Below are 26037 nucleotides of genomic sequence, written 5' to 3'. Positions count from 1 at the left end.
TAAATTATGGACTAGTTAATGTGACAGTCACAGGAAAATGCATTGAGTGTTTTACTGGAAGTAAAGCATGGGGGTACAGGCGTGGAGTAGTCAGCATATTTGTAGAAGCAATGGAGCATTCCTCAATGCCCTGGATATATTTGAGAAATCGAGTGAATTGGCAAACTGTCCAGTGGTTTCACTTACTTGGAATTTCAGGAGACATCTTGTAAGATTCAGCATGTAAGGCTTTTAAAGAAAGAATTGATGGCAGTTGACTAGTGGATTGTAAACTGACTTGTAAACCATCCGACCATTGGGTCTGCTGTTTTGACCAGTAAGCCCCTGCCCCTTGGAACCTCCGTTACTGCCTTCAAAAGCCTCCTATAAACTCTTAAGAGTATGCCTTTGGTTTCTTCCCCAAATTCTCCTTCCCTTCCTGATTGGTACCCTTATTCATTAAATGCTTTTAAATGCGAGAAGTGCTATGCAAATCCAAGTTAAGAGTATAGAAGAGTCTCATGGTCATTGTACCTGTTTGAAGGAGTGGGCCACATGGTGTGTTCATTTACATATGTTGTTTAAACGTGTAGCTGACCTTCCCGACTATTAACAATTAACTAAGTTGGGTTTGGTTAGGACATAACGGAAATCAGGCTAGTGACTTGCAAGCTTTATCACTAATCACTCTGGTGACCTATGCTGCACCTTTTTCCTTGTAGGAAAACGTCAATTCACTCCTGCCGGTATTTGAAGAGTTCCTGCGGAACGCCCCTAACGACGCTAGTTATGATGCCGTGAGACAGAGCGTGGTCATTCTCATGGGTTCACTGGCAAAGCATTTGGATAAGAGTGATCCCAAAGTGAAACCCATTGTGGCAAAGCTCATCACTGCCCTCTCCACACCATCTCAACAGGTAATGTACTCCAGTGTGCCAGAAGTCTCTCAGAAATATACAGATAATGAGATACTCCCTTGGCTCAGTTGGTAGCACTCTCGCCTCGGAGTCAGAAGATCATAGGTTCAAGTCCTACTCGAGAGGCTGCAGCACATAATCTAGGCTGACACTCCAGTACTGTACTGGGGGAGTGCTGCACTGTCGGAGGTGCTGTCTTTTGGATGAGACATTAAACCGAGGCCTTGTCTGCTCTAAGGTGGACATAAACGATCCTCTGGCACTATTCGGAGAAGAGCAGGGGAGTTCTCACCGGTGTCCTGGCCAATATTTATCCCTCAACCAACATCACTTAAAAAAAAAAAGAGATAATCTGTTTGTGGGCCATGTTTCCTACAGTACAACAATGACTACACTTCAAAAAGTACTTAATTGGCTGTAAAGCGCGTTGGGGCATCCTGAGGTCGTGAAAGGCGCTATAAAAATGCAAGTTCTTTCTTTGCTTAAGGTTTGCATTGGTGAATTGATATATAAATAGCTGTTATGTAATCTTTTATAACATTTCTGACGACAAAATCTTTGGACCCAACCCATTTTATATAATTCTATGCTCTCAAGAGCCGAGTTTTTTTTTTTTAATCGCACATTGTGTGAATAGGAAATGTTTGTGCGCGGCAGTAAGTTTCCAGACCGCTTAGCTGTAAGCTGGTCACTGGGCTGAAGTGAATGTTCTTGGTGCTGCAGGTTCAGGAGTCAGTGGCCAGCTGTCTGCCCCCACTGGTTCCTGCCATCAAAGAAGATGCCGCTGGGATGGTTCAGAAGCTGCTGCAGCTGCTACTGGAATCGGATAAATACGCTGAGCGGAAAGGGGCAGCATACGGGCTGGCGGGGCTGGTGAAAGGACTAGGCATCCTCTCCCTAAAGCAGCAGGAAATAATGGTAACGTTGACAGATGCCATTCAAGACAAGAAGAACTTCCGGAGGCGGGAAGGTGAGACGAGCATCTGCTTATTTCTAAATTTAAAGCTCTGAGCTCCACACTGAATGATGACAAGGTGATGTAGAGATGGACACACCACCCACAGCATCAAAGGCCTTTGCAAGTTGGTTAACTCCAGATATTTAGTTCCTTGCTCGTTTATTTTCCGCGTGCAAATGATCAGCTAAACAGCGGGGCAAACAGCAGGGATACTGTCCTGTAAAGTGATTGATCATTTGGTTCTCCTCACTTCTGTGGTATACACGGCCTTATTCTGAACAGTAAGCTCCATTCGACAGCAGTTCCACTGTCAGCTAACCAGGGACCATCTCTGGATGGGACAGAGATGGTTGAGCGGAGAACTAATCTTTTTTAAAAAAAATAAAAATTAAAAATTAAAATATTTTTTTTTTAATTGTTTGGCATTATGAAGAAGTTTCAGGACCTATAACGAAAGATTAGTTACACTGGCTGGTAAATTGGCAACAAGGGGGCCTAAATTTAGGATGAGCCCTAGAAGCCTAAAGGGGCAGGTTATAATTGTTTTTATACAAAGGGTTATTGGGATATGGAATGCATTACCACAAATGCCTGTTGAAGCTGATTTGATCAACGTTGTAGAGGGAGTTGGAGAAATATTAAAGGATTTCAGGAAAATATCACTAGAGTAGTTGGCTGTGGTGCGGCGCTAACAGTGGCACAGACACAATGGGGCAATATGGCCGCCTCTTGTGCTTAAATTTCTGAGCGTGCCTGCACTAAGTCTCAAAATGGGTATATCTCGCACTTGATGCTATCCACTGACCAGTACCACAGAAACAATTTCAGTGTTTCCAAGTTTAGCTGCAGGACAAATTATAAATGTTGAATTAATTGAAAGGAAGCCTCAGACAACTTCACCTGATATCCAGGACTAATTTCTAAGTGACTCTAAATAACAGCCAACGCAAGCCATTTGGCCGAACTACACTGGTATTTTCCCTGCTTTTCGGTTGCCTGTTCAGCATCGGTATCCTTCTATGCGTCAGCAGAACCATTTACTCTGTTACTAATTCCTTGGTAGGTGCTCTGTTTGCCTTTGAGATGTTGTGCAATATGCTGGGGAAACTCTTTGAGCCATACGTGGTGCATGTGCTCCCGCACTTGCTGTTGTGTTTCGGTGACGGAAACCAGTATGTCCGAGAGGTCAGTGCACCTTGTATTATTCATATCTAAGCTACATAAAAATGGCTTTCTGTAACTTGTCATTTTTTTTTGTATGTATAACCTGTGTCATTAAGTGGGCAAAATAAAATTTGAATCGGGGCACTGTTAACTGTGTAAAGGTTACAGATAAAACTGCCTCAATAGTTTTCCCAATGGGGTGGGATGAATGTTATAAACTCAGTTCCACTATTTGCTTCACACTACAGCTCTCCAGTTTTAAGTAATGTCCACGTCTACAACTTGTTTTCTCCACAGGCGTCTGACGACACTGCGAAGGCCGTGATGCGAAATCTGAGTGCACACGGTGTGAAGCTTGTACTGCCATCGCTGCTGGTTGCTCTGGAGGAGGAGTCCTGGAGAACTAAAGCAGGTATTGGTCAAAACACTGGGAGCCGTTTTAACCCTACCCGCCTGGCAGAAGGACAGTTACAATCGTCCGGGTTACTTATCCGCCCTGGAGCCACCGGGAACTGCCAGTTCCCGATTTTAACCTGCTCAACTAAGCAGGCGGCAAGGACACCCACTCAAAGCCGACGGGGTCCTTTTTTTACATATGCGTTTCGGGTCCCAGTGACCTCAGTGGGACCCGACTGCAATTTTAACTTGACTGCCTGTGTGGGAAGCTACAGTGGCCGTCCTACCGGGTGAAGACGGTGGGGAAGCGAATCTGAGCTAGAAGAGGCCTAAATGAATAAGTTTTATTTTTCTCTATGAAGCCAGGAGGGACATGAGTGTCCCCCCCCCCCCCCTTCCTGATCACGAGATGGCCTCGCCACCCACCTGGTGTGGGCGAGCAGCCTTGGTGCCGCGCGATTCTCTGCCGCATCCTGCTAGCTTGCGGCCCGAAGCAGGTGGTAAGTAGGCCGGTAGGAGTTAAAATAAGCTAATTTCTGGATCAGCGGGAAAGTTTCTAACTCGCGCCACGACCACACCCACCCAAAACCTACCCATTCTAATCAGAGCCTAAGATGCTATTTTTCACATCTTGGTTTCTCATTTTCGTGTTAAATGCAAATCAGTACTGAAAATGAGACAGAATTTGCTTGAGTCTGTCTGGCTTTGTTGGTGTCTGGACAAATCTGTGTCCTAGATGCATGCTTGCACTGAGTGTCTGTTTCTGTACCTTTAGGTTCAGTTGAATTGCTGGGTGCCATGGCGTACTGTGCCCCCAAGCAGCTGTCGTCCTGTCTGCCAAGCATCGTGCCCAAGCTGACCGAAGTACTGACTGACTCCCACGTGAAGGTGCAGAAGGCAGGACAACAGGCCCTGCGGCAGATCGGCTCCGTCATCAGGAACCCTGAGATCTTGGGTGAGTTTGTTGTACAAACTACTGCGCATAGTAAATGGGCACCCCGTGCTATTCATCATTTACAGGGCTTCAGATAATACAACCCTCTTCTAAGCTAAACAGCATCTCCCCTGCTGGAAATGTTCTTGCTCTACATTGTAAAATGGATTTGTTTAAAAAGAACAGATGCACATCCTTTCTGGGAAGGTCTGGAGCATTGTAAAGTGACGCTGTCGGTGCCACCTTGGGCAGGTCATGTTCTTCCCTTACACTGCAGATAGTTGCTCATTTCGAACTACACCTTTTGGGGTTTTTTCTCCTCCCACTGTAGGTAATGGTCTTCATATGTTTGTATTATGTATTTTTTCTTTTAGAGCAAGTGTAGATCAGAAGTGAACACCTGGAGCAGCCTCTTTTGGAAGTTTTGCTGCTCCTTTCCTCTGCTGCTGATCATGGTGTGCCAGTCAGTTTGAGTCTGGGCATTGCATTAAATATCTTTACTCAGAGTGGTGAGAACGTGGAACTCGTCACCGTGAAGTGGTTGAGGCGAATCGCATAGATGCATTTAAGGGGAAGCTAGATAGGTACATAAGGGAGGAAGGATATGTTGATGGGGTGAGATAAAGTAAGGTGGTTAATTCTGTGTAAATATTCTGCAACATTCCCAGTGACTGATGTCATGACCAGTGTTCTCTCGAAGCTGCACTTTGTTGTGGACGGCCTGTTTATTTCAATGTGCGGTACCTTTAAATTTCTGTGTGTGCGCGGTATTCCAAATGGAAAAGCTGTGAGCGGCCCGCGCGCTACCTTACAGATTACTGCACGGCCGCACACGCAGCTTAAAGGGAACACTGGTCATGACACCTGGCTGTGCTGTCCTGTGGCGGTGGGGCTATCCGAAGAATATAGCCTTCTCCAAATTCAGCAAAAGGCCTTTGTTTAACACTGCCATTTCTGTAGGGAAACAATACTGGATACAGGAGCATTCTACCTTGGTTCCTGCCCTCACAGAGAGGCCTCAAGTTCCAGCCCTGTTGAGAAGCACACCTCCAGATCACACTTTCAAGCTTACTTTGTCATGGAATCCATCTAACAGATTTTCCTGTTTTAGTAACGGCGGGTTTCCGTCCCTCGTCCATTTCTCATTTTCCGGCAGTTGCTGAAGAGTCCCTTCGTTTTTCCTTTCTTGCTGTGCCCCTTTGGTACACTCCCGTTCAGTTGCATAAAGGTCTGTGTTACAGTCCCATAAAGTCGCACAGCTGCCTTCCTGCTATGCGTTTTACCGTCCACCAACTATAGCGGGCAAATCGCATTAACACCAGCACGATCATACGTGGTGGGGACAGTACTTCAGTTAGTATGTACAGGGAAGAAAATTCATACTGTAACACTGGGAGTTGATAAAGTTGATAAAGTTAAAGTAGTTGACTCGGTTTACAATTTTTTTTTGTGTCCCACAGCCGATTGTGTTTGGCATGACGGAGCTGGTATTAATTTATCCGGTATCTTCTCGCTGTTGAGATGAGGAAACCATTGGCCATATTGCACACGCACTGAGCTCGGGCTTGCTGGCTACTCATCCACTAAACAAAAGGGAAAGAGAGCATTTTGGCAAAAGCAGAGGGTCTTTAAAAAGGTTCTTGAAGCTTTTTCAGCGCAATCAAAAGCTACTGCAAAGGTAGAGTTTGATGCAACGTGCAAGGCCATGGTGCTTATTCGGGAAACGAAGCGGCATCAGTGGGGTTGCATTTATCCACACAAGTGCGCATTTACACAGAAGTGATCCTACACCGTTTTTCGTTGGCTAAAGTATGCGGTCAGTCATGGTCAAGAGTTCCTCCGGCCTACTGCGAATGGCTGACCAGTCTGACAGACCCATGAACGCACCTTCACCCTCAGGGTCTGGAGGGAGTGTTGTATTGAGCCGGTGTCTGTCTCTCAACAGGCCGTAGGAAGAACCCAGCTACATGGACTTTGGAAAAGGCAGTGGAGTGAGCTGCAAGAGACTGAAAGAAAGAACTTATATTTGTACAATGCCTTATCCTCAGGACATCTCAAAGTACTTTATAACCAGTCAATTACGTCTGAATTGCTGGTCACTGAATATGTAGGCAAATGTGACCAGCAATTTGTGCACAGCAAGGTCCCACAGCAAATGAATGAATGGCCACATAATAATCTGTTTCTGGTGGTTTTGTTTTTTTTGAGGGATCAATATTGGCCAAGACACACAACTCCCTGCTCTTTTTCAAATAGTACCTTAGGATCTTTTATATCTAACTGAGCTGGCAGACAAGACCTTGGTTTAACGTCTTATCCAAATGATGGCACCTCTGACTGTGCAGCTGTCCATCAGTACTTTACTGGATGTCAGCCTGGTTCACTAATTGAACCTGATGGGGTAGACCTGTGAATGGGAGCCAAGATTGTTCCGCTCAGCTCCAGATAACACTGCAAGCCAATGCCCCAACGGGTGGGGTAAGTCCAGCTAGTCAAATAATGGGACACAGCTCTGGTAAGCTGCACAGTTTTAGCTGGTTACACTCCAGCAGTACCAAGCACATGCTTGGGTGGGGTGGGGGGGTGTCCCTAGGCCTGCCAACCTGCACTCGAATGCTCTGGATCTGGGTGAGTGGATGTGTCCCTAAGGACTGAGAGTGTTCAATCCATGTTGGGCAAGCAGAAACCCTGCAGTTGGATATAAACTTCCTTGTGGAGACTGTTAAACATGGTGATGGGTTTCTATGTGTGTCAGATACCAGAGTGACCCCACCCCACCCCTCCAAAAAAAGACCTTTGTCTCATGTTGTATGTACTAGTGTTAGTGCAGTATATTAAGAGCCGTTTGGTTTGCCTAACTTTTTCTAATTTTATCGAACATTAACGCAAAGAAGTGAGCTAATGCCTTACTCTCTGTCCAGCGATCACGCCTGTTCTATTGGATGCCCTGACGGACCCATCCAGGAGGACGCAGCTGTGCCTTCAGACTCTGCTCGATACCAAGTTTGTCCACTTTATTGATGCTCCATCGCTGGCCCTGATCATGCCAATCGTACAGCGAGCATTCCAGGATCGATCCACAGATACCCGTAAGATGGCTGCTCAAATCATTGGGAATATGTATTCCCTTACAGACCAGAAGGTAATGCTTGCGATATTGCAGATGATCAACATCTCCTGCTACTTTATGCCCTCCTGTATTACTGAAAAGGATTTAATCTCATTTAATTACTGTAACAGTGGGCATGTAATCCAGTGGCTGGGTAGCATTATTGCTTTTTACGTGGAGGTGCAATGTAGGTCCGTGTCTGTGGGACCGAAACAAAGCGAGCTGTGATGGGCTAGTCAGTGTTAAATGCAAGGCCTAACAGATAAGTAAAATGAGCATTGTGGCCAAACCAGAATTGTTGACTACTTTCCATTGGTATGGTTCCAGGATCTTGCACCGTACCTGCCCAGTGTGATGCCTGGCTTGAAGCTGTCTCTTTTGGACCCTGTTCCAGAGGTAAGAGTCTTTACTCTCTCCAGTTAGCATGACCGTGGCTATGTTGAACGTACCTGGAGCCAATTCCAAACTGCCTGTTAAATATTGTAATCACTGTGCCGCAAGCACCTGACAAATAGAAGCATTAATGATTGGGAATTTGACCAGTCTTGGTTAGTGGCTGATGCCTTGTACTATATTGGAGTCATCCATTCTCTGGTTCAGTTACTGAACCAGCATTGTTGGAGAAGCTCTTGCTGGCTGACCCAGACTCTCCTGGGTCAGGCTGCTGACACTAAACCAGTATTCTAACCTGGGCTTTACCAAACCTGCACGTTGCCTTCAATGCCTGAGCTCTATGCTGTTGGGTCGGGCACAAGCTTGAAAGTTTTGCTTTAGTGCGTGATCATGTCCATGCAGTGACCTGTCCTTCTGTCATATGCCAGGTTCGTACGGTGTCCGCAAAGGCTCTGGGGGCGATGGTGAAGGGAATGGGCGAGTCGTGCTTTGATGACCTGCTACCTTGGCTTATGGAGATGCTGGCTTCAGAGCAGAGTTCAGTTGATCGATCCGGTGCTGCACAAGGTGAAGGAGGCCAGAACTTCAGTAGGAGAAAGTGTTCCTATAATAGCTCGTTAGCTAGAGATAACACGCACTAAAATTCTTCTTCTTTTACCTAACCCACATGTGCACACGAAGGATGTCAACAACAGTCTGTTGCCACCAGACAAGGAAAAAGTTGATCTTCTATTTTGCTTTGCACATTTAATATTGTGTTCAGTGTATTATATAAGAACTTTTTTTTTTTAAAAAAAGCTAAAGCTTTTCTAAAACATTTTTTTGTTGAGGTACTTTGGGAAGTTTCTCTCTCTTTCTGCCTGGTCTGATGCCTGTAGCCAAGAGGATGAGCCAGTGACTTCAGGCCATTGCCACCAGCCCCCTGAAGCTGACTTCCAACACATGTTCTTGCCCTCAAAGTTTCACTTCTTTCTCTCCCCGCCCCCTTTTTCTGGGCTATCGTGAAGTTTCCTGTTGAGGCCTCCTCGTGAAAGGTGACTCCGATTAGGAACTGAACGGAGTTTGACTCAAACTTGCATCAATCCTGCTTTTTGTCACCAAATGCCATTCTCTTTTGTTTGAAAAGTTTGTCAAGATTTTTTAACGTTTGAGCTTCAATGTGGTGAGTCATCACTGCTTCAGTCTGGTTCGTATCAAGTAATCAAAGTCTGTTTTGGCAGTTGTCGATCCATCTCCATTGATTTGTTCTTGACTTCTTAGTTGAGACCAGTACCTGATTTCAAGGCCCACAGATCCTCTTCCAAATTGACCACCATTTCATGATTTCCAGAGGAGCACAGGTTATGTAGACTTCATCCTGCACATTTGCTCTGCTATAGGTTCATGCATGATCAGATGGCTTTGCTAAACAATTGTTGGCTCAAAGTCATGGAGAAGGTGCCAAGTTCTCTGGGATCTCACACAACCTCCAGTTGACACCAGTGCATTGTCATCATGAGAGTTGATAATTCAAGAGCTGCCTTGACGAACAATGGGCAGTGCAATATCAGAACCAAGGCTTACATGCAATATGGACTGTGACAAGTATCCATACCTGCATGGTTGCCAAGGAACAGTGTTCCATTTTGATTTGCAGCCATGTAAAGGTTGAACTATGGTACGTTGGCTAAGGACGATCACATCAAAGATAGAAAATTAAATTTTCGACTTGCTGTCAACATGATAGCATGAAAATTCACTCATTTTTAACATGACTGTCATCGGAACTACTGATATAATTCTAACCCCTACAGTAGCGCCCCATAAAACTCCATTCTTCTGTCAAAGGTGCAAAGTGATCTAGTTTTTAATATCTTTTCCCTATGTTTCAGGCTTGGCTGAGGTAATGGCTGGACTCGGAGTTGAAAAGCTGGAAAAACTCATGCCAGATATTGTGGCCACTGCCAGCAAGGTGGAGATTGCCCCACATGTCCGCGATGGTTACATGATGATGTTCATCTACCTGCCTGTGACCTTTGGAGACAAGTTCACTGCATATGTAGGAGCCATCATACCTTGCATTCTGAAGGTAAAAGGCCAGTTATAAGTCGGCGATACAGTGGCCACCACTTACACCATCTGCAGCCGCCTATATCAGGCAAATGGCGAAAACCATTTGTCATAACCATAGGCAGCGCTTAAAACTTATTGAGCGTGCCGACCATTGTGTGCTGTCCGGTGCTTATCGATTTAAAAGCCTTGCTGTTTTCAGGCAAAGTCAGATCTTTAAGCAACTTCAATCAGCTGTACATACTTAACAACTATGGGAGGCAGTCGGAAACTGGAGTCTTTGGGCAGCTTCATTCAGATGGTTTTACCATCCACCGCATATAGCGGGCAATCTCATTAGCCCAAACGAGCCCGCTATATGTGGTGGGGGCTGTATTGATTTACAGGGGGAGAGAGAGAGAGGCAAAGTGACTGAATTGCTTAAGGCTTTTGGTCCTGGGGATTTTGACATAACTAATCAATACCTTTGAGGAGGGAAAGCTAATGCTGTCTATATTGGCTGTTAGCTAAGGGTGGATGAGGATTAGGAACGGCTGTTGGGGAGACTCTTCACCCATCCAGCCCATTGTTTCCATCACTTGAAGGTGGGTATCTGAAAATTATCAGCTTTCAGAAATAGTGAGCGTTATGCTAGATTTTAACTGGAAGGTTCTATGCTTGAATAAGAACTATTGTTGAGGGGGGGAAATTGTCTTTTATTGCATTAAAGTGGTTCCCTACGGTGGAAGGTGAACAGTGTATTTCTTTATAAATGCACAATGCGATTGGGTGTTCCTCATAAGTGGCTTTTCTTCATCATGAATGTTGCGATGTAAGTAACTTGAACTTTTAATCTATAAAATTGCCCTTCTCTTGTACTGTCGGCATAGATTAATTCTAGCTAAAGTGAGCAGCCATGTACCGTCTTTTGTCACAAGTGCACCTTAAAATGTGAAGAGAATTATCTTTTGGAGTTACCTATGGGGGGAAAAGACTTGGGTGAGCTAGTTAACAGTATAAAATTCTGAAACCACAAACATGACAGACCAAAAACATGTCACCGTTGCACATCAAAGGAGCAGCTCCTCTATCTTTGCACAGTGGCGACTTGGCTGACAAGTGGTAATGCACTCATCTGAGTCAAAGTTGTGGATAAAGCCCCCCCCCCCCCCCCCCCCCCCAAACCTCCAGGACCTGCGTTCATAACCTAAGCTGCTGCTCCAGTGCAATATGAATGAGTGTTGGAGATGCTGTCTACAGATGAGAGCTAAATTGTGGCCCTCGCTCCCCGTTCCTGTGGTTCAGGTGTATATTAAAATCCCATGTCATTCAGAGATGAAAGGGAGTGATCCCAGTGTCCTGGCCAACATTCCTCCCTCAATCAACAGATGAACTGGGCATTCATCTCATTACTGTTTGTGGGATTTTGCTGTGTGCCTACGAGTCCCTGCCCTTTAGTGCAACTCATTGTGAAACATTTTGAGATGTCTGAAGGGCATGGTAAAGTGCTACATAAATACAAGTCTGTCTTTTCTGTATAGGGGAGCAGCTCTGTAGTGTGTGTGCACAAGAGGTCGCGGATTTATTTTCTCACTAGTTTATTTGCTGACTGTTCTGCACAACTGGATAATCTGTTAGGCGCGCACTTATTTTGAATGTGACCAAAATGTAGAAATCAGTTCCTAGTACAATGTGGTTACTTCCGGGGCCAAGTGTCAGGAAGTAACTGAAGTGTTAACACAATCGAGGCAGTAAGAGACAGTAAAATCTTGTAGCGTAGTGTGCCTAACTGGTTATTAACGCCAATATCAATTGCTTTGTGTAGGCTCTGGCGGATGAGAATGAATTTGTTCGTGACACTGCCCTGCGTGCTGGACAGCGAATTATAAGCATGTACGCAGAGACTGCCATAGCACTGCTGCTGCCAGAACTGGAGCAGGGATTGTTTGATGATAACTGGAGGATCAGGTACCAAGGACATTGCATTTAATGTTACACCAACTCTTGTGTTAGAATTTCATTGTAGCTATTAACTATCCGATCATGCTATCCAAAAAATAATAATATTTTGGCTATAAATTGAGAATGGGAATACCTCCGGGGGAGGGGTAGCTGGCCACGATTCTTGCACGCAACTTGTGCAGCGTGATTTAAGGGTGAATGAATACCTCAGGTGGGCTAACAAAAATCTATCTATCAGTCTTAAAAGCTCCAATTGTCCCAGCATCCACAGCCTTTTAGAGGAGAGTGTTCCAGATTTCCACTACCCTTTGTGAACAGGTTCTTCGCTCCTGACTGACCTAACTCTAAATTTAAGATTACGTCCTCTTATTCTTGATTTTCCCCCACCAGAAGAAATAGTTTCTCCATGTCTACCCTATCAAATCCTTTTAATATTTCACCCCCTCAATCCCCTATACTCAGGGTAGTATGCCATTTATGCAACTTGTCCTCATAATTTAACCCACTAAGCCTTGGTATCATTGGCACTCCATCCAAGGCCAGTATATTTTTCCTGAGGCGTGGTGCCCAAAACTGAACACAGTACTCTAGATGAGATTGAGGTCTGACCAACTGAAGCACAACTTCCTCCCCTTTGTATTCCAGCCCCCAGTTTCTGGTCTGTAAGTAGCATTGCATCTTCCGCCTGACATTCTCTCTCTCGGTGCACAGATTGAGTGGAGATGTTCACAGATTTCTGATTATTCGTCATTCATTCAATTTACAAATACAAGTAAATTAGCTTATCATCCAAATAGAAGGGGAAAAAATCATTCGGAGATTATCCCATGAAAGTTGCTCCCGCGGGTTCTTGCTCCAGGTCCCTGTCGTATCAGCACATGTGCTCCAGTCGGTGTTGCCCTGTTAACGCACCAGGGAAAAGCTCATCTTACATACGAACATATGAATTAGGAACAAGAGGAGGCCATTCGGCCCTTCAAGCCTGCTCCGCCATTCAATAAGATCACGGCTGATCTGATTACTCCACATTCCCGCCTACCCCCAATAACTTTTCACCCCCTTGCTTGCCAAGAATCTGTCTACCTCTGCCTTAAAAATATTGAAAGACTCTGCTTCCACCGCCCTCTGAGGAAGAGAGTTCCAAAGACTCACGACCCTCTGAGAAAATGTCTCCTCATCTCTGTCTTAAATGGGTGACCCCTTATTTTTAAACAGTGACCTCTAGTTCTAGATTCTCCCATCTTTACTGCTTTTGTTTCTGAATGTGAGTTGATCAGAGCCCTTGTGCTCTACAGATGAGTGTGCTGTTCGGTTGGTGGGTGCTGATCAGTGTACCTATTGGGATTTAAAATAACCTCTAACTCAAGTCATAATACTCAGCAATTTAAAAGTTCTGCGGTTGCTCTGGTGTATTCCAGCACTGGAGCAAAGCCCAATAAACCCAGCGCAGTAACATTACCATCTTTAACTTATGCTCTGGCCTATATCCACTCGGGCTTATAGGTCAAAACTGCCCCAACTTATTCCCCTTGCTATCCTTACACTTAGCAAGGAGAGGGGACTGTCACCCTTGCAATCTACCGGATTCAAACTCTGGTACCAGCACCACCAAGGCAATGTGCGAATCGTGCGGTGCCATTGAGATGTCTAAACTGGTGAAATTTTGTTGCTGGTATGAAGGCAGACAAAATTTGCCATCTCCTCTGTGGGAAGACCCTCTTATTTTGCTTCTCAGAAGCTGCAGCTGGAAGACCCACTTAAGAACACAAGTACTTTGGAGCTGCTGTATTTTAAGTTGTGCTCAAAATTGCCATCGACACACATACTTGTTCTGTGGTGCCATGATTCATTTGTAATACGAGGAAAAATGTTCAAATCCCTACTTTTGGTGTAATCCTTTTCAGTCACTGAATGTTGCATCCTAGACATGCAAAACTCCATCTGTTCTAGGTCCTTGATTCTCTCTCTGATTTGGATCGTGTGCAATTCCTTTTGTGTTTCTCATTGTATCCGCTATCTCTGCTTCCTTTAGCAGAGTTGAGGTCTAGTACTGGAGCAAGACCTTTTTATGCAGACTGAGGAAAGACCATGTGCTTGTTTGGCCCCAGTGTTTCTCTGTCTCCACCACTTCCCAATTCCCCACCAAATTTGGATGAGGGACATTTTTTTTGTGAAGACTGAATTACATTTAAAGAAAAGTCAAGACCATTACAAAGATAATGTGATGTGTTTCAGCTGTTGTGATTCAGCCTCTTATGGTTTGGATTTCAGGTTCAGTTCAGTCCAGTTGCTGGGAGACTTGCTTTTCCACGTGTCAGGAGTGACTGGAAAGATGACGACAGAGACTGCCTCAGAAGATGACAACTTTGGCACTGCCCAGTCCAATAAGGTGAGGTGCACAAATTGGCACAGGCACGATGCGGACCATTGATATGGGGCATGCAGATTGACAAAGGCCCAACCTCTTCCAATAATGTGAAGGGACACAGACTGACATGGCTCAGGGTATGAACCTCGGTTTAACTGACCTTTCGGCCGCCTTATCCTTGCAATGTCAAGTTGTTGATTTGGATCAGTTAAGAATGCCCTGGACATCATGTCTTTGGCATGGGTTGGCTCAGTGGCCCTGTCCCTAGGGTGTCTTGTCTGTCTAGGTTGGCTTATCAGCCTCGTTCATGTGCTGCTACGTTGTCAACTGGTTTGTAGACCTGTCCCTGCAGTGCCGTGAAGAAGCCTCTCTCTGCAAAGACTGAATAGGCTGGGGCTCTTTTCTCTAGAAAATTGAAGGCTGAGGGGTGACCTAATGGAGGGCAGTACAATTATGAAGGGGTTTCATAGGTTCGACATAGAGAAGATGTTTCCACTTGTAGGGAGTCCAAAACTAGGGCGTCATAAGATCGTCACTACTAAATCCAATAAGCAATTCAGTAGAAACCTCTTTACCCGAAGAATGGTGAGAATGTGGAACTTGCTACCACATGGAGTAGTTGAGGCATATAGCAAACGTGCATTTAAGGGGAAGCTTCATAAGTGTATGAGGAAGAATAGAAAGATATGCTGATAGATGAATTAGAGTGGGAGGAGGCTCGTGTGGAGCATAAATACCGGCATGGACCAGTTGGGCTAAATGGCCTGTTTGTGTGCTGTAAATTCCATGTAACCGTGGTGTTAAATGTTGCGGTAGAAGCTGACCTGATGTTTTCCATTCTTTCAGGCTATCATTGGCGCACTTGGCCTGGAGAGGCGGAATCGTGTCCTTGCTGGTCTCTATATGGGCCGCTCCGACACCCAGCTGGTGGTGCGTCAGGCCTCGCTGCACGTCTGGAAGATCGTCGTGTCCAACACGCCACGAACGCTGCGGGAAATCCTGCCGATGCTCTTCACTCTGTTGCTGGGTTTCTTGGCCAGTACCTGTGCTGACAAGAGGACGGTGAGTTTGAGCTCTGGTGTCCACCGGGGGTTAAGTGAAGTTGGTGCAAAGAATGCCAAAGAGCGGTTTGCAGAAGTATTATTATAAATGGTTGGCATAATCTTCATTATATCGACTTCTCTTATCATCCAGTCTACTCGAGGGACAGCCAAAGCAGAAGGCCTGATAACTTGCCATCTATCTTTTGACGCAACAACTTCTGCAAACCATCCCCCCACCCCTCTTTCTGGAGAACTTAATTTATGTAACTGTTAAGATGCTGTTCTCCAGATTAATCATGGCGCCCCCAAAAAAAAATCAAAATAGCCACAACGCTGAAAATCTCAAACGTTAAATTTGAAAACATTATTGTGAACTTTAAAAAAAATCTTAAAAATGAATCAAAACAATCCTTTCACATGCTGGGTTCCAACAAACCATCTGTACCCTCAATGCAGCAATTCAGCATAAACAGGCTACTAACGACACTCTGCTGTTACCATGCCAACCACACTGGTAACTGGTCCAACCCATATTGAAGCACAAATCATAAATTCCACACACATAATAAAACTGAAACAAATGAACTTTCACTCAAACTTCCCAAGCCGCCTCTTTCAAATAAATGTGTTTTTTGTTTGGAAACTGGCATAAATGGAAAGCTGTCAGAAATTATCAGACATGAAACTGCGCGGACGGAACCCTTAGCTTTCAGAATAGTTGTTCAGCTCATTTGAACAACGAGAGAGCTCAGCCTTCCAGGGAATCATTGCAGAACAGCCAGTACCCTTGGTATCAATAAATAAAACAGAATTGAGAGGAAGTATTTCTACGGGTGTATTTGTACTACAGTCACTGCCTGCACTGTCCAAATGTTTAAAATTTAACATGCCGGGAGAGAAGCACATACACGGGTTTCATGGCCAGTGGAATTGAAGCTCCATGTAGGCAGTCTAAATAAGGTGCTGCCTGGCCGAAACCTGAGCGATGGATATTCAGGCTCATAGTTGTGGCGTAGAGGCATCATAGGTCTCCTGTTTGGACAAGCAAAAAGATTTAATGAGCAGCAAAAGTGTTAGTTCTCCAGGGTGACGCACATACCCAAAAAGAGGTCACTTGAAACGATTACATCAACAGATGAACATAAAGCTCCTGCTGTGGCTTAGTGAGTTTATCCACTGAATAGCTGAACTCCTGAAGGATGGTCCAGTCCAGCTCAATTCTTGCTCTGTGCTGAGTTAGCTGCTCCTAACCATGGCAGGTGTATGGATGGTATAATTAGTCCTTAAACCGGTTAGGTGGGGAAAATCAGCCAGGATTACTACTTCTCCGTAGCCAGTGACCTCTGGTGGGAAGTGCACGTGCACACTCATTGGGTGAGGACATAATTGGGCACGGCTCCATTCCTCCACCACTTCCTCTCCCCCCGCCCCTCAATCAAACGGCCTGCCGCGACACTCGGCGTCAAGGCTCGCAAGTGAATAGTTCGGGTGCCTGTTGAACAGTTCCCTGCCTTCAGAAGTGTAACAAGGGAGAAACAACCAAACATCGTGTACCTCAAAATTCATCATCAGCCAAGAAGCTGAAGAGGAATTTTGTCTTATTTGGACAAGCACCTAAAGGAAGCGTACCATCCACGCAGTGTGGTAAGCGTTTGATGGGGAGATTCTAAAGGAAAAGAGCCACAACTAATTGGAAAAACCACAGAATCCAAGAGTGGTAGATGAACTGTCACACAATGCCAGTGACTGATGCTAGCAGTAGCTAACGGCTGGCTCCTCCACGCCTCAGTCTGTCGGTAACAGTCTCCAACTTGCATCCGTGCTATGCTTTTGGCGTGAGAAGTGTCACAGAATAACAACAGATGTTATGCGTAAATGTCACACTGACGCAAGGTTAAAAAAAGATGTATGCGTTGTGCCACCAAGCAACAGACAGACATGAGCTAGTACGCTAATGAATCACCACAAGCAACTGTCGTATTCTTGTGCAGCGATGCACAACAACATAAGGTCGATCATCAGTCCTTCAATTTTTACTCATTTCAGGAAGACAACCCCACTCCAAAATGAACCATTTATATAAATAGGAAAAGGACACTGGTCCTGGTGTGAGCAATTGGCAGACCCTATTGCATGTTTTCAAAATTCAGGATTTGTGTCCATTAATAAAATGGCTTCTGATGTGCTGTTTGCTGCTTTTCACACATCCATGGCACAACTCTTCAACCTATCTCCACATCTACAATGATGTGGTTGCATCAATGTGCTGAATGTTTAGATGCCAATGCCATTCCAATCGGTGGATCTTGAAATCTTCAAAGATGGTCCTGATCTGTAGGATGTGGTGTAATAAATGTCTGTCGGGCAGTTGTGAGCTAGTCTGATGACTGGACTACTGGCGATGACCAGAGCTCCGTCCCTGGAAAGAAAAAATCATTGGCACATCGAATTACTCCAATAACAAACCAAGGATTGATTGTTTGTCTGTGGCCTGTGTGGGTGTGCCACACAGTACTGGATCACTTGTGGTTTATACAGAGACATTTAACCATTCTGAAACTCGCATTCTGTTTTTAAATACAAGTTTTCCGTTCAGTCTGAAAGGGTTTTGTATTGATGTGTGATTGGCCTTCTACCTGTAGATTGCTGCAAGGACACTGGGTGATCTTGTGCGGAAGCTTGGGGAGAAGATTTTGCCAGAGATTATTCCAATTCTGGAAGCAGGCTTAAAGTCTGACAAGAGCGACGAGAGGCAGGGAGTCTGTATCGGTCTCAGTGAGATCATGAAATCGACCAGTAAAGATGCAGTAAGTACCTCATTATAGTTAATGTAGTATTGAGTTTGTGTAATTGTATGGTGTCCCTAACCTATCCAAGATCTCTGCTGCTAAAGGAGAGCGTTGACTTTGTAGGTAACGAGGACTTTCTGCGGTAGTTGGGACTTTCATGGGAAGGATGTCTTGCACACAAGCAGGTGGGAGCTAAACTGTTGACTCCAAATACAAACTGTAACTGAGCTACACTTCAATGAGTTTTAGCAGGGGAAGGGCCAAGATGTTGGTATCATTGAGATATCTTCAATGCTTTCCTCCCTCAGCCTCTCATCCTCGTTGATTTCAACCTCCACCTCAACTCATCACGCTCTCCTTTGATCATAAAGAAAAGCTTATAATGGGGGGAATGGAGTGACCTGCCCCCCATCCTCCCTAAATCTCTCCCTCCATATTAACTCCCCAACCCATATTCACGGCCACCCCCTCAACCTCGCCATTTCACGTGGCCTCACTATTCAAATCGTGGCAATCACAGATAAGGCCATCTCTGATCACGTCCTTGTGTCCCCCTTCCCCCTCCCAACCCAACTTCCTTCTGTATCTGCCCCTAGGAAAAAAAAAACTCTTCCCCCAAGTCACTTACAGCTGCACTTTCAAATACCCAACAGTCCAGCCTTTGGCCTTCCATTCACCACGAAACTTCTGCAGCTACCGATCTGCTCAGTCACACCCTCGCCTCCACCTTTGATGCCCTTGTCCCCATTAAAACCATTACTCTCTCTCACCCTGGTCATTCCCCGTGGTATGGTCCTCATCTACACTTCCTTAAGTCTTGCCACAGACTTGAACTGGTTTAACCGTTCATCGCCTGATCTGGCTAGACCACCTAAAGCACTGCAGAGTCCTGCTCTCCTCTGTCAAAACTGCTCACTATCCCCAGATCATCCTGGAATGCAAAAATAACCCCTGGTTTCCCTAACAAACCATCTTAAACCCCTCTGCCGTGCCTCCTCCACCCTTACCTCCAACAAAAAGTGTGAGGACTTCTTTGTTGTAAAGATTGTGACCATCCATTCCGCTGTCTCTGCCATTTCCCTCCCTCCCCCTAGTCTGCCAAACTTCCCTTAAGGTTCTCCCTAGCCCTGAACACTCATCTTTCTCTAGTTTCTCTCCGATCTCCCCTCTTCGAGCTCATCTTGTCCATGAGACCTTAGATCCTATTCCCACCAAACTGCTAACCACACAACTTCCCTTCCTGGCCCCCATGTTAGCTGATATTGTTAACGGTTGCCTCTCCTCACGTACTGTCCCCCTCCCCTTCAAATCTGCCGTCATCACCCCTCTCAAAAAACCCACCCTTGATCCCTCTGTCCTTGCAAACTACTGCCCAATCTCCAACCTCCCTTTCCTCAAGTCCTTGAGCATGTTGTCGCCTCTCAAAATCCATGACCATCTTTCCCTCAACTCCATGTTTGAATCCCTCCAATCAGGTTTCCGCCCCTGCCACAGTACCGAAACGGCTCTTCTCAAAGTCACAAATTACATCCTATATGACTGTGACAGTGGTAATCTATCTCTCCTTGCCCTTCTCGACCTATCTGCAACCTTTGATACAGTTGACCACACCATCCTTCTCCGACGCCTCTCCACTGTCGTCCAGCTGGTTGGGACTGCACTCGTCTACTTCTATTCTTATCTAACCAGTCATAGCCAGTGAATCACCTGCAATGGCTTCTCTGCCCGCCCCCGCACCATTACCACTGTTGTCCCCTAAGGCTCTATCCTTGGCCCCCTTTTTATTTCTCATCTACGTGCTGCCCCTCGACGACATCATCCGAAAACATGTCCGGTTCCATGTGTACGCTGACGACACCCAGCTCTACCTCACCACCACTTCTCTCGACCCCCTCCACTGTCTCTAAATTGTCAGACTGCTTGTCCGACATCCAGTAATGGATGAGCAGAAATTTGCTCCAGCTAAATATTGGGAAAACTGAAGCCATTGTCTTCGGACCCTGCCACAAACTCTGCTCCCTAACCACTGACTTCTGAGGCTGAACCAGACCGTTCACAATCTTGGTGTTGTATTTAACACCAAGATTAGCTTCCAACCACACATCCACCCCATCACCAAGACCGTCTACTTCCACCTCCATAGCATCACCCAACTCCGCCCCTGCCTCAGCTCATCTGCTACTGAAACACTCATCCATGCCTTTGTTACCTCTAGACTTGACTATTCCAATGTCCTCCCATCTTCCAGCCTCCGTAAACTTGAGCTCATCCAAAATTCGGCTGCCCGTATCCTAACTCGCACCAAGTCCCATTCATTTATCATCCTTGTATTCGCTGACCTACATTGGTTCCTGGACCAGCAGCACCTCAATTTTAAAATTCCCATCCTTGTTTTCAAATCCCTCATGGCCTCATTCTTCCCTATCTCTGCAGCCTCCTCCAGCCCTACAAGCCTTGAGAGATCTCTGCGCTCCTCCAATTCTGGCCTCTTGTGAAGCCTCGATTTTTAATTGCTCCATCATCGGTGGCCATGCCTTCAACTGAGTAAGCCCTAAGCTCTGGAATTCCCTCCCTAAACCCCTCTGCCTCTCTACCTCTTTCCTCCTTTAAGACACTCCTTAAAACCTACCCCTTTGTCCAAGTTTTTGGTCATTTGCTCTAACGACCTTGTGGCTCAGTGTCAAATTTTTCTCTCATAATCGTTCCTGTGAAGTGTCTTGGGACATTTTACTACATTAAAGGTGCTATACAAATGCAAGTTGTTGTTGGTGAAAGAAGATGAGCATATGGTTATTGCTTAATATGCATAAGGAAATGTTTAGGGTATAGAAAAGAATGCTAATAGAATAGGTTCAAATAAGGGTAATGGGCTGCTGAAGGGCTAGATTAAATGGTTTTATACTAATAGATGGAAACACTAGGAACAAATTGAAGAGATGTGTGCAGCACAGCAATATAGCTTCAAGCAGAAGGTTGGCAAGAGATGGAGCTGAGGGTGTGGAATACTTCAGGTACACTTAGTAAGCTAGGCAGTGTGGAGTTATTACTGAGAGTTTTTCCCACCGTAATCTCAGCTCTGATTTTATTGCTTAAATCATGCCGCAGGTCATTAGTGATTCTGACTCTTCCTTGCCTCTGTCCCTAGGTGCTTGTCTTCTCCGAGTCTCTCGTTCCCACAGTGCGGAAAGCCCTCTGTGACCCTCTGGAAGAAGTTCGAGAGGCTGCGTCCAAGACGTTTGAGCAGCTTCACTCAACAATTGGGTACCAGGCCCTCGATGATATTCTACCATTCCTGCTGGAGCAGCTTGTGAGTGTTTGGAGGAGGGGGAGGTTATAGTGCAGGCATGTTTGCCCTTTTACTCCTGTCTGAGAGAAAAGTACTGTCTATAATGTTTGAGAATGAGTGTTTGTTTGAATGCTAGTGCCTGCTTCTCTTGTGTGACAAACTGGTTGGGATGATATGGGGGGAATTTTAACTCCCAAAAACGGGTGGGTTGGGGATGGGTGAGATGTTCATTTTTAAAGTCTCAAACCCGACTCTAACTCGCCCACTTCCAGGTTTAACGGAGGAGGGACAAGGGGCAGGCAGCCAACCCTCTCCTAGGGGGGCGGGTTTCCATTTAAATATTATGAGGCTGTGAGCCTCACGTTTAACCTGTTTTACAAATTTAACCCTGGCTGGTCGGGTTTCCCAGGCCTCGGGAAACCCGGCAGCTCAAGGGAGGCGAGGACAGCTTCTGGGAAAAGGTAAGTGCCCTTACAGCACTGCTTCTGGGCCAGGAGGAGCAGGAGTGTTTCCCCCACCCTCCAGGTTTACCTCCTTCCCTGGGATCAGACCCTCCCACCACCACCCCCCAAAATCAGGAGTTAAAACTCCACAGCATCCCGTCCACAACTCAGTATCTCCCGCCCCCTTCCCCCGCATACCAAACGCACCCCTGTCAATATCGTGGCCATAATGTCCGTTCTTTCTGTTACTGTGTGCAATTTTATGTCTAAGCTCTGGAATACCCTCCCTAAACTTCTCCGCTTCTCTACCTCTCTTCCCCCTTTTAAGACGCTCCTTAAAACCTACCTCTTCGACCAATGTCCTAACCACACCATGGCTAATATCTCATGTGAAGCGCCTTGGGACGTTTACTAAAAGGTGCTATATAAATGCACATTGTTGTTTGCGTGTGTTGGTTGGGTTGGATTAGACTGACATCACTGACTATTCTGTCCATTGCAGAATGATGAGGAAATGGCAGAGTTTGCTCTGGATGGATTGAAGCAAGTGATGGGAGTAAAGAGTCGCGTTGTTCTTCCTTACCTAGTGCCAAAGGTATGTAGAAAATGAGCAAAGCACAAAGCAAAACCTGGGCATGCAGCAAGACTTCTGCCTTGAGAGTGTGTTCTAATGTTCTGTACTGCTCTGTATTCAGTCATCCAGCGGAAGAAACTGTCAGAAGGGACATTCTGTTTCAATACTTGTTATAGTTAGCATTTCCTGAGTGAGGGAGGAGAATGTTCACTCCTTCATCGGTGGCTTATGTAGGGCAACTTTCATTATAGACTCATTGTCAGAAAGCTACAGGGCTTAATGGCAGTGTGGTGTGTACGTGGATCCTGGATAGAAGCTCTGCCCTCAATGCCAGATGTTATTGACCATTTTGTCTTGGGACAGCAAGATCAACCAGAAGGTAGCCGGCACTTCAACATTATTGTCTGAAGACGGCCATACTGAGTGGATTGTGATTAAGCTTGGCCACCATCCAACTCTCCCAAGTGATGAGTGCTCCAGATGTAAGACAAACTCTTAAGGGGGGGGCAGTGCGAGGCTTTGTTTATTTAGCTGTAAACTTGTTCATTTGTATGCACAGCTGGCCTTAACCCTGGATAATGAGGAAGAATGTGCGTGCAGTAAGAAAACTGTTGTGTAAAAGGCACCAGTGGCATCCAAAGTTTAAAGAATTATTCCCGCTGATTTTCAATTTTGATTGGCTCAACTGGTATGTAGGGAATAATATTAAAACTGGGGAGGGAGAAATGTGTAATGAAAGATTTTTCATTGTTTTTAAAAGTAAAATTAGCACAAGAACCCAGATTGCAGAACCATCTTGCCACTGAAAATAAAATGACCCAAACTGTAATGTGTCCTCCAGGAATGATTCCAGTCTCCATCCCAAACCCAGGGGGGAAATTCTCAAAACAATATAAATGTGTCGTGGAGGTGTCTTATTGGACGCTTCAGATTCCCAACAGCACAGACCGGCAGTGATTTGATTTGGGAGCTTGCACAACAAAATAGGTGGTGTCCTTCATCCCTCTTTCTGTTCCTCATTCTCTGCAGCTTATAGCACCGCCAGTAAACACCCGGGTGCTAGCGTTCCTGTCATCAGTGGCGGGCGATGCGTTGACACGCCACCTCAATGTGATCCTGCCTGCTGTGATGACTGCACTAAAGAACAAGATGGGAACCAGTGAAGAGCAAGAGGTGAGAGTCTGCAGGGAAGATACCGGGAAAGGCGCAAATCACTGCCACCGTCACTGAATAACACTAGGCTGGTTTCCACAGAGCACACAGTCCTGGAAGTTCTGGGACCTTTACTTTATTAATTCATCCACATGTATGCCAAGGTTATCTTTGAGGTTCTTGTGCACTTCAACATCAGTCGTGTAGCCTAAAAGCTTTAAAGGAAGTCCCATTAATTAAGCACCGGTTTAAACCATGCCGCCATATTTTCAACCAGCTTTAATGTCATAACACTCTCAACTTGATTTTGTTTTTAATGTAGTTCTAGGACAGCAACAGGCTATTACGCACTGCCATCCTTTACCTACAGCGCCTGTGACACATCTCGCCTCTAGTCATGACCTAATGAGATGTTTTCCTTTTCTGTAGGAGCTGGCTAACTGTCACACAGTAATTCTGTCTGTGGGGGATGAGGTTGGTCAAAGGGTCATCCTGGAGGATCTCCTGGAGGCAACAAGGAACCCAGATGTCGGGATGCGCAAAGCCGCAGCGACAATCATCAACGCTTACTGCTCGAAGACCAAGGCCGACTATTTTGCCCACGTTAGGAACCTGATGTCCGGCTTGATCAGATTGCTCAATGACACAGACGAGACTGTCCTGAATGAGAGTTGGGATGCTCTAAATGCAATAACCAAGGTACTGTGGCTGTCTGTGTGTGCATGGAGGGTAGGGCTCCCTGCCTGGCTCTGAGCTACACTGAAGCTTTGCAATGGGCATCCATGACCAGGAAGAATTACCCATCTGCCTTCAACACAATGAGCATCCACTGATGGGTCCACTGGGTATTTCAGTGGGGTGGCTCACTTCTAAAGAGAAACCTAACTTAGAATTTATAAGCTATACTGAAGCTGAATCTTTGGGATGTTAATTTGGATAGAAAGCTCGGCAGACAAGCATTTTATTTTTGTGTTTTTTTTCCCCCTGTATCAGAAGTTGGATGCTGGAAGCCAACTATCACTTGTGGACGATCTGCACAGAGACATCCGTGCAGCAGCTGCAGAAGCCAAAGGGGAGCACCTGCTGGGATTCTGCATTCCCAAGAAAGTAAGAAAATCCACTTGCGGGCACGAATCAATGCATCCCGTAATCGCAAACCGATAAAGAACTAACATTTATACAGCGCCTTTCAGGAAGTCCCAAGGGGCTTCACAGCCAATGAAGTTCTTTTGAAGTGGAGTCACTGTTGTAATGTAGGAAACACAGCAGCCAATTTGCGCATAATAACCTGCGATGATGAGCAGATAATCTGTTTTCGCGATGTTGGTTGAGAGATACAAACATTGGCCAGGACACCCCTGCTCCTCTTCAAAATACTGCCGAGGGATCTTTGGCAACCACCTAAGAGGACGGGCAGGACCTCGCTTTAACGTCTGATCCGAAAGACGGCACCTCTGACCGTGCAGCACTCCCTCAGTACTGCCCTGAATGTGTCAGCCTGGGTTTTGTGCTCGAGTCTCTGGAGTGGGACTTGAACCCACGACCCTCTGACTCGGAGACAGGAATGCTACCACTGAGCCACAGTGATGACTGGTAAATGGGATGCAATTCAGTTGACTGTAGATGAGCTGTGGCAAATTCTCCCAGAATAATGAACGCAAAGGAAGTGTTTGTTTTAATGTATTTTTGACGGTGTACTGGGGAGGAGAGAAATGACACAACTGAAAGCTGCACAGAACGAAATTTTGAGACTTGCAAAAAATTGAGACATTTTGGGAACTTATGAGCCATCGCATCTGTATTTTGGGGTGACAATTGAAAGGGGGGAACCCATCAAGAATAATTGAGCCCCAGAAATTGATTTGGCAATTGATTAAAAACCAAAAATGAAGCAGCTTACTTGTTTACAAGGAATGAGGTATAAAGTGGGAGAGGAGAAAACAGTCTGGAGACGAGACACGTGGGCAGAGGGATCATGAGTCATACCACTGACATTTTCTTCCCAGTGAATTAAATCTCAGCATTCAAATATATTGTGTTATTTTAGCGCTGGTTCTCATGGCGCCATAGCAGGAGGCCATGTTTGAATCTAGGCCTTAACTGGGAAGCGAGAGGGGCGTTTGGTCATGTAAAACCTGTTAATAACTTACTCAAAATAAGTGCGGTGAGTAGGCACTTTGAGTATAGTTGTATCGACTATAATAAAGACTTGGTGCCTAGAATCAGTGTACCGTTTTGTTGCAGGGTGTTACGTCGATCCTGCCTGTTCTGCGAGAGGGCGTACTGACTGGAAGCCCCGAGCAGAAGGAGGAGGCCGCCAAAGCCCTTGGGCTTGTTATCAAGCTAACTTCTGCAGAAGCACTGAGACCATCTGTGGTGAACATCACCGGACCTCTGATCCGCATCCTAGGTGACCGGTTCAGCTGGAACGTGAAGGTGGCTCTCCTCGACACCCTCAGTTTGCTGCTCGGCAAGGTAAGAAGCAAAGGCCTCGAATCCCAAGCACCTCCTTTACGTTTTCCCATTTCAGTCACCGCCTAAT

The 26037-nt window shown here is 45.7% G+C and overlaps 1 protein-coding gene across 2 annotated transcripts in view; it reads left to right on the top strand.

The window, feature by feature from the left end:
* The window catches only part of gcn1 (GCN1 activator of EIF2AK4), a 114767-nt gene that overhangs the window by 70573 nt on the left and 18157 nt on the right, over positions 1-26037 (top strand). For both annotated transcript variants that reach the window (XM_085961998.1, XM_085961999.1), the window contains 19 exons: positions 702-896; positions 1620-1866; positions 2918-3039; positions 3316-3430; positions 4190-4369; positions 7270-7490; positions 7785-7853; positions 8279-8417; positions 9722-9918; positions 11704-11846; positions 14112-14229; positions 15055-15270; positions 17894-18058; positions 21186-21347; positions 22272-22364; positions 23373-23516; positions 23925-24194; positions 24489-24602; positions 25740-25970. In XM_085961998.1, the coding sequence (XP_085818124.1) occupies positions 702-896; positions 1620-1866; positions 2918-3039; positions 3316-3430; positions 4190-4369; positions 7270-7490; positions 7785-7853; positions 8279-8417; positions 9722-9918; positions 11704-11846; positions 14112-14229; positions 15055-15270; positions 17894-18058; positions 21186-21347; positions 22272-22364; positions 23373-23516; positions 23925-24194; positions 24489-24602; positions 25740-25970 (3141 nt within the window). The remainder of the gene's footprint in view (positions 1-701; positions 897-1619; positions 1867-2917; positions 3040-3315; positions 3431-4189; positions 4370-7269; positions 7491-7784; positions 7854-8278; positions 8418-9721; positions 9919-11703; positions 11847-14111; positions 14230-15054; positions 15271-17893; positions 18059-21185; positions 21348-22271; positions 22365-23372; positions 23517-23924; positions 24195-24488; positions 24603-25739; positions 25971-26037) is intronic.

The sequence above is a fragment of the Somniosus microcephalus genome, chromosome 19 (assembly GCF_052327205.1).
Source record: "Somniosus microcephalus isolate GS21.2 chromosome 19, FLI_Smic_1.0, whole genome shotgun sequence".
NCBI lineage: Eukaryota > Metazoa > Chordata > Chondrichthyes > Squaliformes > Somniosidae > Somniosus > Somniosus microcephalus.
This window is presented reverse-complemented; position numbering and strand designations above follow the sequence as displayed.